Source organism: Scyliorhinus canicula, chromosome 6, assembly GCF_902713615.1.
Source record: "Scyliorhinus canicula chromosome 6, sScyCan1.1, whole genome shotgun sequence".
NCBI lineage: Eukaryota > Metazoa > Chordata > Chondrichthyes > Carcharhiniformes > Scyliorhinidae > Scyliorhinus > Scyliorhinus canicula.
Window position 1 is genome coordinate 169853065 of NC_052151.1, and position 16845 is coordinate 169869909.

A 16845-nucleotide genomic window follows, 5' to 3' on the forward strand; every position below is an offset into this window, starting at 1 on the left:
TTATGACCTATTTCCGCAAGCTTCATTAGGTCCCGCCCATTTGGGGCCGGGTTCCGACTCCGACGTCTCGCGGGACTCCGGAGAATCTCACGTGGCGCAGAGCCTGTCGAGAGGGTCGCTGGAAGCCTCTCCCAGCATTCTCCAGCTGCGCTGTGCTCTCCATGGAGCACAATGCAGCCGGAGAATCATGCCCAATATCCCTGTGCCCCTGAGCAGAGCCTGCAGGGACCTTGCCATTCACCGAGCTGTTTCCTAGGCTGTCCCTGCTGCCAGTACCTTTTGCTGTCTTGTTTAATTACTTAAATATTTTTATGTTAATTTTTGTTTTAGTCATGCTTACTTTTGAATTTGGCTCTGCATATCGCTCTTTGATAACTTTTTAGCCCCCTCACACCTGAAAGAGAGACATGCCTAAAGTATTGCACGGAGAAGCATTTGTGTACCTTTGCTGCACTCCCTCTAGAGCAAGAACATCCTTCCTCAGATAATGAGACCACACGATATTCCAGGTGTGGCCTCATCAAGGCCCTATATAATTGCAGCAAGACATCCCTGTACCTGTATTTGAATCCTCTCGTTATGATGGCCAAGATACCATTTACCTTCTTTAAAGCCTCCTGCATCTGAGGGTTACTTCAGTGACTGGTGTACAAGGACACCTAGGTCTCGTTGCACATTCCCCTCTCCTAATTAATGGCCATTCCTGTTTTTGCTACCAAAGTGGATAACCTCGTATTTATCTAAATTATACTGCATCTACCCACTTATCTTTTGCCCACTCACTCAACTTGTAGAAAATCACACTGAACTTCGGCGCCCTTGGGGGGGGGGGGGGGGGGGGGGGGCGAGGGGGGGGGGGGGGCCGAGGGGGGGGAGGACCCGAGGGGGGGGCGGGGGGGCGGACCCGAGGGGGGGCGGGGGGGCGGACCCGAGGGGGGGGCGGGGGGGCGGACCCGAGGGGGGGGCGGGGGGGGCGGACTCGAGGGGGGGCGGACCCGAGGGGGGGGCGGACCCGAGGGGGGGCGGGGGGGACCGGGGGGGGGGGGGGGCGGACCGAGGGGGGGGCGGGGGGAGCGGACCGAGCGGGGGGGTCGGACCGAGGGGGGAGCGGACCGAGCGGGGGGGCCCGGAGGGCGGCCACTGTGCATGCGCTGGTTGGCATCTGCCCAACTGCGCATGCGTGGGACCCGAGTCTCTGGCGCCCCCTAGCACATGGCGCCCCGGGCGACTGCCCGAGTTGCCGGTGCCTTGAGCCGGCCCTGCTCACCAGGCACCCAATTTTGTGTCATCTGCAGATGTGGAGATATTACATTTAGTTCCCGCATCCAAATCATTAATAAATGTTGTGAATAGCTGGGGCCCCAGCACCGATCCATGCAGCACCCCACTAGTCACTGACACTTGAAAAACAATACTTTAATTCCTACTCTTTGTTTCCTGTCTGCCATTCAGTTTTCTATCCATCTCAATACACTACCCCTAATCCCATACACTTTCATTTTACATGCTAATCTCTTGGGGGTGAAATGGGCACGGGGACAACCGACTCTGGCGTCCACAGGAGGCCAGCATGGTGCTGGAGCGGTCCATGTTGCTCCAGCCTCCCTTCCCGGCGCCAAATGGATGCCGCACCAATCCGCACATGCGCAGTTGGTCCACACCAACTTGCGCATGCGCGGGAGACTTCTTCAGCCCGCTGTTCCCGACTCAACATGGCGTTGGGGTTCAGGGACCGGTCGCGCAACAAAGTAGGCCCGGGGGGGGGGCGAGAGGCCGGCCCGCTGATCTGTGGGCCCTGATCGCAGGCCAGACCCCATCGGAGGACCCCCCGGGTGAAGGAGCGCTTGTCCCCACTCTACAGAGCGCCCCCTGACTCTTCGTGCAGAGTTCCCGCCGGCAGCAACGAGGGATGAACGGCACCGGCAGGCTCTACCATATCCGCACGGCCGCCCGGCCTATCTGGGCCGGAGAATCGGCGGTCCCGCCGATTTCAGCGGCCAGTGCCGCGTCAAACGTGCCGGCGCAAATGGCGGCGATTCTCTGCACCTCTGAGAATCGCGCACTTGCGGCGGAGTGTTGTGGCACGGTTGCGGCGATTCTTCTGCCCGGCGTGTGGCTCAGAGAATCACGCCCCTTATTTGGGACTTTGTTGAAAAACGTCTGAAAATCCAAGTCAACCATATCCGCTGCCAATTTTTCATCAACTCTACTGATTACATCCTCAAATAATTCCAGTATGATTTGCCCTTCATAAATCCATGCTGTTTCTGTCCGATCTTGACACTTTTTTATAAGTGCTCTGCCATAAAATCTTTGAGAATGGATTCTAGAATTTGTGTAGTGCCACAACACTTTATGGTTTATAGAACCAGTACCGTGTTGACTCAATATTGGTGAACTACTTTATCATTTTATAGATCAAGTTCACGAATGCGATGAAACATACATAAGGCACTACTGATTGACTGGATACTCTATTTGATGCAGTCCGTTACCACAGTGGGCGGCACGGGAGCACAGTGGTTAGCACTGTTGCTTCACAGCGCCGGAGTCCCAGGTTCGAGTCTGGCTTAGGTCATTGTCTGTGCGGAGTTTGCACGTTCTCCCTGTGCCTGCTTGGATTTCCTCCAGGTGCTTTGGTTTCCTCCCACAAGTCCCGAAAGACGTGCTCTTAAGTAATTTGGAACATTCTGAATTCTCGCTCTGTGGCGACTAGGGGATTTTCACAGTAACTCCATTGCAGTGTTAATGTAAGCCGACTTGTGACAAAAAAGATTATTATTATTACATTCACTGTTTAGCTATCAGAGACTCATTCAGATGGCACAAGCACTAATTATCTGTCTGACTAAATTTCCAGGGGTCACAACTGTGTTCCATCAGAAATTGGTCGCTCATCAATAAATGTCAAGCACATTTTACTAACATTTTCTCTCTTTGCTTCTGGAACAAAGTACATGCAGCATACTAAAGGAATGTAGATCAGTGGCCTGGACTGTGCCTTTTTTCAAACTGAGAGCTATTTTTAATGGAGCAAGTCTATCTAAAACTTGAATCTCCTAATTGGTCAAGAATTAAGCACTTACTAACGGTGGGGAAGAAAGCTTTCTAAAAATGCTGCCATGAGATACTGTGACTGCGTAAGCAAGGACATAACTAGGGGTGAGCACAGTAAGAAGTCTTACAACACCAGGTTAAAGTCCAACATGTTTGTTTCAAACACTAACTTTCGGAGCACTGCTCCTTCCCCAGTCCAACAAACATGTTGGACTTTAACCTGGTGTTGTAAGACTTCTTACTGTGCTCACCCCAGTCCAACGCCGGCATCTCCACATCATAACTAGGGGTGACTGACATTGGTAATGGATCTATAGTGACCCTTTAAAAAAATTTCAATTTGGTCCAGAACTTTCTCCTACAGCCTGCCCTGTCAATCTGTGTTGATCTCATTGTCATGTATGGCAAGGCTTGAAATCTAGACCTTGTCGAGATAATTATATGTGTTCAATGTACAATAGTAATAGATCACCTTTTATTTGTGTTTTTTTCCTCACAGCTGTGTCATGTCCTGCTATTGAAACTGTTCTTTCAAAAGATGTTGTCAGACGGCTCGTTTATGGGTCAATGAATGAATATGGAACCAAAGTCATGTTGAGCTGTAAACCTGGCTATTACTTAAGGGGCCACAAGGTCATACAATGTCAAGCTAATGGCACCTGGAGTGGGTCCAATGAAAAAGCAAGCTGCAAAAGTAAGAACAAATCTTTGTCCTTTTGATTTAAAAAAAAATATTGTGTAATTCAAGACTAATAGTATATGTATGGCAGAAGCTGTATCAATGGTCACTTGTAAATAACCACCCACTCTAATTGTAGTTTTCTATCAGACGCAATGGTTATTCATCGATCCACACTTTATGTGAACTGAGATCTCTGTGGAAGCATGTACAGGGTTAGAACTGCCAATTTTACGATAAAGCTTTTAACGCTTTGAAATGCATGACTTGACATAAGATTAATGCATTAACAGGAATTAAGTGAATGTCTCGCACGCATGCAATTTGCGGATACTGAAGTCAAAGGATGTCAATGCTTTGATGAGGGTGCAGTGGAGATTTACAGGGACGAGAGACTTCAGTTATGTAGAGAGACCAGAAACTGGAATTATTCCCTTTAGTTTAGTGGAGGTTAAGGGGAGATTTAATAGAGGCATTCAAAATTTATGAAGGCTTTTGAAAGATGTGAAAGAAACTGTTTCCAGCAGCAGGAGGAGTGATAAGGACATTTAGTTTTCCACAGTGAGTTCTTTTGATCTGTAGTGCAATACCAGAAATGGGCGTGAAAGCAAATTCAGCAGCAATTTCCAATGACGAATGGAATACAGTGCTGCTCTCTGGAAAGGTGCAGGGGTGTAGGACTATCTCCTTCAAACAGGCAGCACCGATAGGACAGGCTCAATGACCTCCTTTGTGCTTTATGATTCTATGAAACTGACCTCTGAAGTGAGATTTTTCACTGCAATGAAACCTTCCAGACATTGGCTCAGAAACCTGATAGAACAGTACCCATTTTGTCTCCACTGTAGCAGATTGGAAGTGCCTGCTCATTATACTCTAGAAGTGGCAGTCACGTTAGTGTAGCCAGAACAACAAATTATTGGCCATGTTGGAAAGCTGAATTGGAAGCAGAAAATACCAGAAAAAAATCAGGTCAGGCAGTGTTAGTGGGGAGAGCAACAGAGGTGGTGCTGTTCCATCAGAACTACTTGGTATATCTCCACTGGATTGAGTTGTGTCCATCAGAAATAGTCTTCTTACAGGGCCTGTTTCTGATTCTAGTAAATTTGAGTACCTGATGCTCAACGTGCAGAAGTCACTCAGCAACACGTGGAACAAACTGGCAGGAAAGGGACCCCTCACAAGAGCAATTTTAAATGCATTAAGTGTTTAGTTGCTGGTTTGCTATTTCAGGCTACTAATCATTTCTTGGTGTGATGCTTGTTTATTCTGGAAGCTTCATTTTGTGTGAGGAGAGAAGCCGACTGCCTGTGTTGCTCTGCTGTTGATGCCTCATAGGTACATAGAACATAGAACAGTACAGCACAGAACAGGCCCTTCGGCCCTCGATGTTGTGCCGAACAATGATCCCCCACTTAAACCCACGTAACCCGTATACCCGTAACCCAACAATCCCCCCATTAACGTTACACTACGGGCAATTTAGCATGGCCAATCCACCTAACCCGCACATCTTTGGACTGTGGGAGGAAACCGGAGCACCCGGAGGAAACCCACGCGCACACGGGGAGGACGTGCAGACTCCACACAGACAGTGACCCAGCCGGGAATCGAACCTGGGACCCTGGAGCTGTGAAGCATTGATGCTAACCACCATGCTACCGTGAGGTAGTTTAGCTGCAGTCTTGGCTGATCTGGCTTTGCTGACTTTGGGGTTAGACAATGCAGCAGAGTACCAAGGAAGCCAGCAGAAAGCAGGAGCATCTGCCCCAAAAAGGAGGAGGAGAGCACCCCGCAAACACCCACACTACAGAAGGCATTGAGGAAGATCTCTCTTCCATTAACTTTACTCAGGAGCAATGCATAAGATGCCTTCACTTCACCAAAGATACTATTATGAATATTATTTGTTGCCTGATTAACAGTAAAAGATGGACGTAGTGCTTCTAACATTCCCTCCACATTCAATTCTAGACCTCCTTTTGTAATTTCTTGATTATTTTTAAATTTTTCTTCTTTCAAAGATGTTTCTTAAGAATCATTCAAGCTATGGCTTCACAGAATGATGTGCAGCTGAGCCCCGCACAGCAGGAAGATCCACAATGTAATCCTTGGTCTACATCTGACCTTTGCCGAAGTAAAGTTAGGGATATTACAATAAACTAGTATGGTGAAAAATCAATTAGATTCTTGCTCCTGATTATTATCTAATGGCCAGTGCTGCAGCCCGTGCAGATGTGGATATTGAGTACTATCAGGATCAGTCACTCATGTGATTTGCCCACAGTCAGGCACCTTATTAGCATCCACTGCCTTATCAGATTTCATTTTGATATTGAAAATACATCCAATGGAAAAAAACAATGATCAATGAGTGTTCATTTGAAACATTTAAATCTGAGTCCTCATACTTGAACTGCTATACTTGACCACAAGATAAGAACTTATAAACAATTCCAGCAGGTTTACTGGGTTCTATTCTTAACAATATGACATTTTTTTCACCAGTTGTCTCATGCGGGGATCTCCCTTCACCACCAAATGGCAATAAGATTGGGACACTACAGACATATGGGGCGACTGCAATCTTCACTTGTAATACTGGGTACACACTGGCTGGATCTCATGTTCGAGAGTGCCAAGTAAATGGGCTGTGGAGTGGTGTGGAAACCAGATGCCTAGGTATGTATCATAGACAACCAGCACCTGCAACTGAAGTATCTCAGGTCCACCTTACAGCAACAAATGTATTCCACTTTAAATATACATCATAAATGCTAGTCATTTTGAAGATGGGTATAATTTAATATCACGGTTCAGTGAAAAAAGAAGGATTCACCTGAAGAAGGAGCTGTGCTCCGAAAGCTAGTGATTCAAGACAAACCTGTTGGACTTTAACCTGGTGTTATAAGACTTCTTACTGTGCCCACCCCAGTCCAACGCGGCATTTCCACATCGTGAAAAATGAAGTCATGCAGAGGTAAAAATGTTGACCTCCCAGCACTGAGACCAGAATTTCAGTTAAGCTCAGCCCGATGGGATCAAAGCCATTTAACTTCTAGGGATTTAAGAGTCAAAGGTTACTTGTATTTGGGAGATTTGAACATCGTACCGATTGGATATGGGTTATTCCGCAGATGTCAGATGTACATGTGTGGGAGAGAGTACAGCAAAGATTCATCAGATTGGTTAACTGAGATGAGAGGCTCATGAGAGGCTGAGTAAATTAGGCCTAAAGAGTTGTGGATGCTCCATCGTTGAGTATATTCAAGGCTGAGATTGATAGATTTCCGATCAGGGGAACGAAGGGAAGGAAGCGGGTAGGAAAGTGGATTTGAGATAGGAAATTAGCCGTGATTATCTTGAATGACCAAGGAGCCAAATGATTTGCTGCTGCTCAATTTGTTATGTTCTTATGTCTTTAAATTCACGGTACCACTCCATGCAGCCTTAAAACTGCAGCCTTGAAGATGGTGTGTGTCAGATTGACACATTTACTAAATGCCATTGTCAGAATATGTGCATGTGGGGCATGAGTAAGCTAAATTATTGAAGCAGAGTGCAGGGAAATTTAATTGCAACAAACCCACACCATATCTGCACTAGGCCAGTATTGATCTAAAACTGGATCTCCAAAATGGAAAGAAAAATGCATTCCTTTGCATCTTTTTACAGCTGGTGCAGGTAATTGTATTTTCTAAAACATAATGTTCCAATTCAGTGCCTGAAACGGACTGATAGCCCATATTAAAAATTCAGGTGCACATATTGCATAACCCCTAGCTATTCATTTAAATGGTGAGAAATTATCAAAGCACACATCCGCTTTCCAATATGTACTTTGAGCAGAAGAATCTTCCTGCCAGGAGCATGAAATCAGACAATTACCTCCATAATACTGTGTCCTTATGATCACGATTCAGCTGATTTTCTATCGTTTGCATGCGCTCTTCCAAAGTAAAATGACATTTCACATTGCATCACTAAAGAGTTGTAACATCTAAATGTGCCATTTCTGTTTCTGATATTATGTCGGCTGACATGTTTGGGAGAGGTATATTTTGAACTACCGGTATCTTTTATATTCAGTTATACCAATGTTTTTTTTTCAAATTTGAGAAATGTGAAAGTCTAATTCCAGGCACTCAGTGTGTCCTATTTGTCTGATAAATTCCTGGTTAAAAAGGTGTTTCCATTCCTCAGATTTTCAATCTGGAATTGTAGCACTTTACTATGTACTCACATCCCACATTCTCCACTTCAGTTTGGGCGGGGGGGGGTCAGTTGGCTCAGTTGTCTGGACAGTTGGTCCGTGATGGGGAGCATTACCAACAGAATGGGTTCAATTCCCATACCAGCTGAGGTTATTCACAAAGACCCAATCTTCTCAACTTTGCCCCGTGCCTGTGCTGACCCTCAGGTTAAATGACCCCCAGTCAACTATCTCTGAAAATAAAAAGGAGGGAGGACAGCCTATGGTCCTCAGGAACTGTGGTGACTTTGATTACATCTCATTTCCCTTGAGCATAAGTCTATATTTCTCAGAGGTCAATGATTCTTTTCTGTGAACATTGAAATATTGTGGTTGTTGATTGTCTTACCTACTTTCCTTTTCTACAAACTTTAGCTGGTCATTGTGGCTCTCCGGATCCAATTGTAAATGGCCATATCAGTGGAGATGGTTTTAGTTATCGTGACACTGTTGTCTATCAGTGCAATCCAGGTTTCCGTCTTGTTGGTTCATCTGTGAGAATTTGCCAACAGGACCATAAGTGGTCAGGACAGCCGGCAGTCTGTGTTCGTAAGTACTTTTACTTTGGTGCAGTAAAGGTTAACTTCATCTACTTTTACAAATCTGGGTATTGTCCCTTCTGTTTTTATGGCATTGAATCGAGATGATATTGTTACAGTTTTGTACTCTGTGAGAGTTCATCGGACTTTTATCAGCCTTACTGTCAGGGACTTTGCTAATAAGAGCACCAACATAATTCCCATGTTGCCCTCTCAACTGGTTTAACAGTCAGCAAACTCAAAAGCCATGAGGGTGGTGTCAACCTCTGGACATGGCCTTAAGAAAGAGCTATCAAATTAAATTATACACTCTTGCCTGAGTTTACTTTGCATTATTGAGAAGTTAGCTGAATGGGTGTACCGTTTATCAAATGGCGAATCCAGAATTAACTTCCATACACTATTATCCAAAGTGAATGTTAAATAGAATCCAAAAGGATGTCATTTGTCTTTGGAGATTGTGCAAAATGAATTGACAGCCCATTTCACCGTAGTTGGGTTTTCTAGGCTTACGCAACTTCTACTCACCTGGAAATTTCTGAATTTTGAAAGACAGGTTGCTATTTTATTCCACCCAGAATATTTGTTCTTACTTATGAATGCAGAATCTAAGTAATACACTTATAAATAAGGATAAATTTAAGAAATGTTGTCATTATTGACCTGCATAAATTGTTTTGAAACTTCAAGTATTAGCTATTTTTGCCCTTCTTTGTCGATTTCTTTTTTACATTGAGATTTTTTGTTCTCCTAGTAAGAAATTGCAACCAACGTAAAGCCATCCATTGACACCTTTGAATAGTTTAATGCTCATCCTTTGATGTGCTCATGTGTAGGGTCTGCACTATTGAATAAAGTGCCGGCTGTTGGTCCTTGAGGGGGAGAATACCATCTTGGGTGAACCTTTACCACTGTCAACACAGAAAATCAGTCAATATAATCATGATAGTAAAATCCATGTTCAACAGACACTCTTCGAAAGATCATTGCTCATGTGTTTATTTACGAAGAGCGTAGAGGGTGGCCCATAGATTACATTTTACATCCATTCATAGTCAATGGATGAAATATCTTACCGTGAATCCATTACAACAGTGATCATCACTTTAAAAAGTCATGCCGAGGGACCCTCAAAATATGAGAATACTGAGTATAATGCATTAAAATATAAAATTACAATGAAACCTATTTAAAATGTGGGAAGAAATGTAGGGGCTGGTTTAGCACAGGGCTAAATAGCTGGCTTTTAAAGCAGACCGAGGCAGGCCAGCAGCGCGGGTTCAATTCCCGTACCAGCCTCTCCGAACAGGTGCAGAATGTGGTGACTAAGGGCTTTTTACAGAAACTTCATTTGAAGCCTACTTGTGACAATAAGCGATTTTCATTTCATTTCATTTTTTTTTCAAATAGTCCATCTACTAAAGATGGACTATTTCTGCATTTCTGAATTCAATAAAAAAGAAATCGGGAATTAAAAGTCCAATGATGACAACGAAACCATTACCGATTGTCATCAAAACCCATCTGGTTCACTAATGTCTTCGAGGGAAGGAAATCTGCCATCCTCAACCAGTCTGGCCTCCATGTGACTCCAAATCCACAGCAATGTGGTAGACTCTTAAAATACCCTCTGAAATGGCCTAGCAAGCCACTCAGTTCAAGGGCAATTAGAGATGGGCAACAAATGCTGTCTCAGTCGGCGACACATCCCAAGCTCAATATGAATCCTCTTCTTCAAGCCTTTATTTAAACATGTGCTCACAAAGGTCACCTTTTTTCACAAATACCGAGCAATACAGAGGCAGCAATGTGTCGAATGCTTTGATCACAACATGGGTTGTATTTTATGGTGGCACATCATAGTGGATGGGGGGGAGGGGGGATGATGGTTCTCTATTCTCACCCCCCCCCCCCCCCCCCCCATATGCTGTGGGTGGACTAACTTGGCTCACAGTGCAAATTTTACCCCCCACTGGGGAGGGATTCCTGCTCTCAGCAGTTGCTGGCCAATCCAGTTGATCAACAGTTCCATCAGTCTCAGCAGCGCCAAGAGTTCAGTAGTGGGCACTGACAGGTCTACAACCAATCCCAAGAAGAAGGCCGAGTGGATCACAGAGTGTGGTAAGTCAGGGTATTGGGTAGGGAGGATTTGGAGCGGGGTGGCAAGATTGAGTTTTGGAGAGCAAATAGGTATGAAGGAAGGGGGAGGAGCCAACTATCTTTGGGGGCCTTACCTTGATGCACAAAGCGCACCCAGTCCCTTCCCTTCTAAAAAACCGCATGCCCACAGCGACCGTGTTATAGCGTGGGCAGCATATTATCAGGGTCAATTGGCTTGTTAGCAAGTTCAGTTGACTCTTAATTATTTATTTACATATTGTGGGCAGGCTGAGAATTTTGACACCTGCCGACTGACTGTGTTATGGGGGCAAGCTTGGGCATGGGTGGGAAGGCGGTGGGCTGGGCATCCACTCTGTTTTATGTGCCTCTCCTGCCAAAAACACACCCAGAGAGGGGATGTAAAATCCAGATATCAGTATCAAATTAGTATGTGTTAAATCTGACATTTAATAGATGAAAAATTCATTCAGACAAGCCTTCAAGACAGACAGCATAGACAACAGAAACTGCAATTAGTAAACATACATTTGCAGTATTCAAAGTTCATGAGAACTCAACAGCCACTGAATTACATCTGATCTATTCCATTCTTTATTTCAGATCACCTCATGTCAGATCAGCTCACAGTATAATTTCTATTTTTTAGTACAATCACTTCTCACACGTAACAGCACATCTAATTGCACTAACAATTGTACTTATTTCAAATAGCTGAGTACAACCTAAAACACTGATTTGAAAACAAAACATATTCAATTGTGAATTGTTTGAGCTGAAGTGTTTTTTTTCTCGTACCTGTCTTAATACTGTGTACCTCAAACTTAATTATTTCAGCAATCACGTGTGGTCACCCAGGCAACCCGACTCATGGCAAAACTAACGGGAGTCAGTTCAATCTAAATGATGTTGTAAACTTTACCTGTAGTAAGGGATATTTACTGCAAGGTACAATGAGAGCTCAATGCCGGTCTAATGGTCAGTGGAACAGCCCCTTGCCAACTTGTCGAGGTAAGAAAAGTACTTGTATATTTAGCCATCTTTATTTTGATTAAGGTACATATTTCAATGTTTTGAGGACATTGTTTGACAGTCAACTGTTGAATATGTTTCAATTCCCGGGGCTAGTACACGGTTGATTCCAGCCCAACAGACCCCGGAGTCCCAACACAAGTGAACTAACCAATAATTCATTTATAGTTTCTGAGACCTTTGGCCCTTGACTACTCCAATAACTTACAGGCAACAGATTTGTAAGGAAAACACAACTGTTTATTTGTAACAAAGTAATAATAATCTTTATTGTAACAAATAGGCTTACATTAACACTGCAATGAAGTTACTGTGAAAATCCCCTAGTCGCCAAATTCCGGTGCCTGTTCGGGTACACAGAGGGAGAATTCCGAATGTCCAAATTACCTAACAGCACATCTTTCAGGACTTGTGGGAGGATACAGGAGCACCCGGAGGAAACCCAGGCAAAGGGAGAACGTGCAGACTCCTCCGCACACTGCCCCAAGCTGGGAATTGAACCTGGGATCCTGGCGATGTCAAGCAACAATGCTAACCACTGTGCTACCATGCCACCCAAATAGAGATAAGACATGAAATACTTCTAATAGAATAACGGCCAGCTAATATACTGCTTCCCCTTTTTACCATTCGAACTTCTATGCAAACATAAACAAGACAGTCACATGCAGAGGGAGGGGGAGGGGTAAAAGTAATAAGTGGATTAATATGAAATGGAAGGCGAGTGTCCTGACTTTGAATGTTGAAGTTGTTGCAGCAGCAGACTGTCCTACCAGGATGTGAAGTGATTGTAACTATTGGTTGGATTGCCAACAAGGATCTTCTGGCAGTAGCATTCAGTCAGAAACTCCAGGCTGTAGGGTTTCCTCTGGCAGAGTCATTTTAACTTTTATTGCCCTGGGCCTTCACTCAAAAGAACGCCCTGAGGCCTGTTTATTTCCACCTCCACCAGAATAACCAACAGTCATTCTGAGATAAGAAAAGAGTTCCCCACACGAGTTTTGAAAAGGGATTTCAAAACAACGAACCCTGCCTTCAGCTGGTGGCTTGTCTGGATTTCCTTAAAATGTTCTTTGTAGGGCAGCACGGTGGCCTAGTGGTTAGCACAACTGCCTCACGGCGCTGAGGTCCCAGGTTCGATCCCGGCTCTGGGTCACTGTCCGTGTGGAGTTTGCACATTCTCCCTGTGTCTGCGTGGGTTTCGCCCCCACAACCCAAAAATGTGCAGAGTAGGTGGATTGGCCATGCTAAATTGCCCCTTAATTGGAAAAAAATAATTGGCTAATCTAAATTTATAAAAAATTTTTAAAAAATTTTCTTTGTCTCCCTCAAATCTAGTTGTCAGCCTGCGTTTTACTCTAACTTGGTTTACAGCCTCAAGAGAATGTCCTCCAGCTTAACTGAGGAGAAAACAGAGTCTACAACTGGGGTTTGAGAAAGGTTTACCCTTCAGGGAGAGACAAAACTCAGAGCCTCCTTCAATGAAACTAAAACTGGAAAAACAGTCTCACAGAGGAAGGAACATTCCAGAGAATACCCTGACCAATCAGCACGATCCATTGATAAAGCCCGACAATTCAAAGTAGACTATTGGCCAACAGCCAAGTCTATCAAGATGTATCAGCACTGATTTCAGACCAAACAGCACATCCTGCTGGAGTTCCTGTTTTCAACTTAAAGGTGAAGTCCATATTAAAGCTAGAGGCAAATTTTTTGTACATGTACAAAAATTGAAATATCAGAATAACAGTAATTAAAATGAAAAACAAGGGACATACAGGGATTAACACGAGGATTCTTACAAATACTAAAGAAAAAATTTTCATTTGCAATACATTATGAACCACATAATTTAAGTTAAATTAGAAATGTTCCACAATTGTTCATGCTTCTCTATTTATTGTTTCAAACTCCGATTTTTGAGAGAAGTATACAACATTTCAAATGACTGGTCAGAACATTTCACAGCTTCTGGGGGAATTTACATCCTGTAAAAAAGTATGCAACAACCCAAAGGCTTTGGGAAAATCTGTTTTTTCTTTTTCAAAGATGTTTTCTTGAAGCCAAGAGTGGACTGGGGAGTATTCTGAAAGAGGGCTAATTGATTTCCTCATTAGGATACCATTGGGTTCAAAGCAATACATTTGACCTGAGGTTGTCATGGGGTTAGCAGTTAAGCAGCAAAGGGTAAATAGAAAACTAATTGCACTGGTGTTGGGATTCCATGTGTATTTCTGTTTGGCAGTTCAGAACACAGTGAGTATTTTGTCTGAGAGGAAACGAGCAAGGTTTTCTCTCAATGGAACAGTTTTTTGCTTGGCAGGTTTTGATCAGATCCTTGTGGTGAAGCAGATCTCTGAGGAAAGATCCAAGACTGCGTTACAGTGTGTGTTGTGCAGTTATAAAGAACAGAGAGTTGAAGGCAGGAGGTGAAAGGGATTGTGAATTGGACAAGATCCATTGCTGCTGTTTAAGTGTTGGCCAAGCCCACCAAATTATTTAAAGGAATCATAGAAGTGAGTCTCTGGGATATCCATGCTATCAGGACTGAATACACGCTAGCTACCTGTGAAAACAAGGGAGATACAGTTTAGTGGGATATGAAGGTGCTGGCACAGCAATTATTATTTCACTCACATGGGTGAAAATAAACTGTTACTATTAGACATCACGAAATAGAATTTAAATTTTGAAGGTATGTTTATTTTTAGAGGATTTAGTGGTATGCCTGTCAGGAGTAGGATTTTAAAATCTAAAATTGAAAGGGCTGGGTTTAGGTCAGAGATTGACATTTAAAAACTTTTCAAACCTGACCCTAACCCTTTTCCAACTTGTCAGCTTCTGGATTCAATGGGGACGGGACAAGGAATGGGCAGCCAATCGATTCCCAGGAAGTGGCTTGGCAATTTTAATGCTGGAATTATGCCAGAAGCTTCTGACTGAACCTGTTTTAAAAGGTCTTACTGTAGCCGGACAGGTTTCTGAGGCTATCAGAAACCTGACAGGAGAATGGGGGTGAACGTGGTATGGAGAGAATGTGAGTGAATTTACCACACTCCCTGTGGGTCAGAGGATTAGGACTGCTTACCGAGACTCTCCAAAACCTCTCCCCATTGTAGAAATACCCTAGGGTGAAGGATCAGACACCTACCTCCAAGGTCAGAGGTCAGAACCCGCCTCCACCTCACCCGCCCCATGGGTCATAGATCTGGAGAGGGATTCTCCTTTCCGGGGACTAAGTCCCCACGCTGGCGCCAACCACTCTGGCGTCAACAGCCCCCGAAAGTGCGGAATTCTCCACACTACCGCTCGCTCCAACCGGCACCAAAGAGACTGCGCGAGTTCGCACATGCGCCAAATGGCCGGTGTGATCTTGCGCATGCGCGAAACCGCCGCCATAGTTCTCCGGCCGGCGTATTCTGCCGCATGCCAGGGGGTTATCTTCTCCGCCCCGGCCATGGCGGAGTCCTACAGGGGGCGGCGCGGAAGGAAGGAGTGCCCCCCGGCACAGGCCCGCCCGCAGATTGGTGGTCCCCGATCGCGGGCGTGGCCAGACCACTGCTCCCCTACTGCTCAGCCTACTACTGGGAGGCGACTCTAGGCAGCTCCAGTGACCCTCATCACCTGTAGCGATATGGACCCCTGATAGTTGACCTTAAAGACCCAGTAATTACACAAGTTAACTGTGCTAAAATAAAAGCATGATACTGCAGATACTGGGAACCCAAACTAAAAACAGAGTGATGCAGATATTCAGTAAGTCTGGCAACCCTTTTGGCGAGAGAAACAGCATTAATGCTTTGAGATTAATATTGTCTTCGGTACCCTTCTGAAGAAGATTCAAATTTGACGTGATTTGGCTGCCCACTACTTCCAGGTAGCTAGCCCTGCTCCCCCACCCCATTTTACCTCTGCAAAAAGTCCTGGGAGCAGGATAGCACTGGGGAACTGGTGTGTGGGGCTAAAATAATCCAGCTCCTTAAGTTTGCTTCAAAACTTAAAATGTTCAAACTGAATGCAGAAACCCTGTATTTAAGTAGAAGTACTTGTTATTTGCTTTGGATGGCTGAAGAGATTTATGACAGAATGAACAACAACACAAGAACTGCTTCAATTTTCATTTTTTGCCGTTGCTGCTGCCTTGATATCTCAACCCACCCTCAGTAGGAAGTGTTGTCTGTAAATTATCAGACACTTCGACCAGTTCATTATTAAAATATTTCACCCAGGTGCCCTTATTTGCTAGATGAACAAAGGATAGACACAGGTTCACAATTCAATTCAAATTTATTTTCAAACACAACAGACAGTTTATCTCCCAAATTATCCCAACTATAATATACCCAAGATTTTAATACTACCGATGAACTTGATCGAGCTGCGGGTCCAGTCCTCTGAGCCTCCATCATCTCAGGGCCCTTGTCTGCGAAGGTTGGTCTCGCATGCCTCATCCATCCAGCCTCTGGTCTGTCTTCGGGTCTGTTCCGCTGCTTCTGCATTGAGTCTTCACTGGGGAGGGTCTCTGGGTGTCTGTTCTTAGACCCCCTCTTCATGCCCTTCCAGAAGTTTCTCTGGCCCTCACTCAATAAGTCGCTGGGCAGGGGTTGCAACATTCGGTGGGAAATCTAGGTGCCAGAAAGTCTGGCTTCATCTGGGCAATCCACAACAATTGATCCCTTTGAATGGGGCCAATTATCTTACGATCTCCTGACTTGCCCCGACTGTCAGTCTCTGTGCAGTTTATTCATGTTTGGCTGTTTGACTTCACCATCAGACCTGTCTGTGATTCTGACTGGGGCTTCAATTTAAAGTGTCCAATTCTGTATTGGGAATAGTGGCCAAGCATTGTATTTTCTGTTGGTTCTGGGTTGGAGGAAACAGTGCAGCCACATTCACTGCAGAATGGCTAAGTTTGAAGTTGAAGCTGCCATTAATGACAGGCTTGCAAATCAACAATTTACCCTCAAGTGTGTATCAGCGACACCGAGAATGCAATCAGAGTTTATTATGTCAGTAAACCATAGGAAGGCCCTAGACCAGCAGAATGTGAGAATCATGTGTTTAAACTGTTTATAGTTGTTGCACTCGTTCAAATCTGATTAATATGAAGATGATGGGATGACTGTTGACACTGGCGACCATGTGAAACCACTATTCCAAATTCATTT

At 44.6% G+C, this 16845-nt stretch overlaps 1 protein-coding gene across 1 annotated transcript in view; it reads left to right on the forward strand.

The window, feature by feature from the left end:
* The window catches only part of LOC119967641 (CUB and sushi domain-containing protein 1-like), a 2889858-nt gene that overhangs the window by 2718159 nt on the left and 154854 nt on the right, over positions 1 to 16845 (forward strand). The window contains exons 51-54 of the mRNA XM_038800434.1: positions 3557 to 3751; positions 6245 to 6418; positions 8364 to 8537; positions 11483 to 11656. Coding sequence (XP_038656362.1) covers positions 3557 to 3751; positions 6245 to 6418; positions 8364 to 8537; positions 11483 to 11656 — 717 coding nt within the window. The remainder of the gene's footprint in view (positions 1 to 3556; positions 3752 to 6244; positions 6419 to 8363; positions 8538 to 11482; positions 11657 to 16845) is intronic.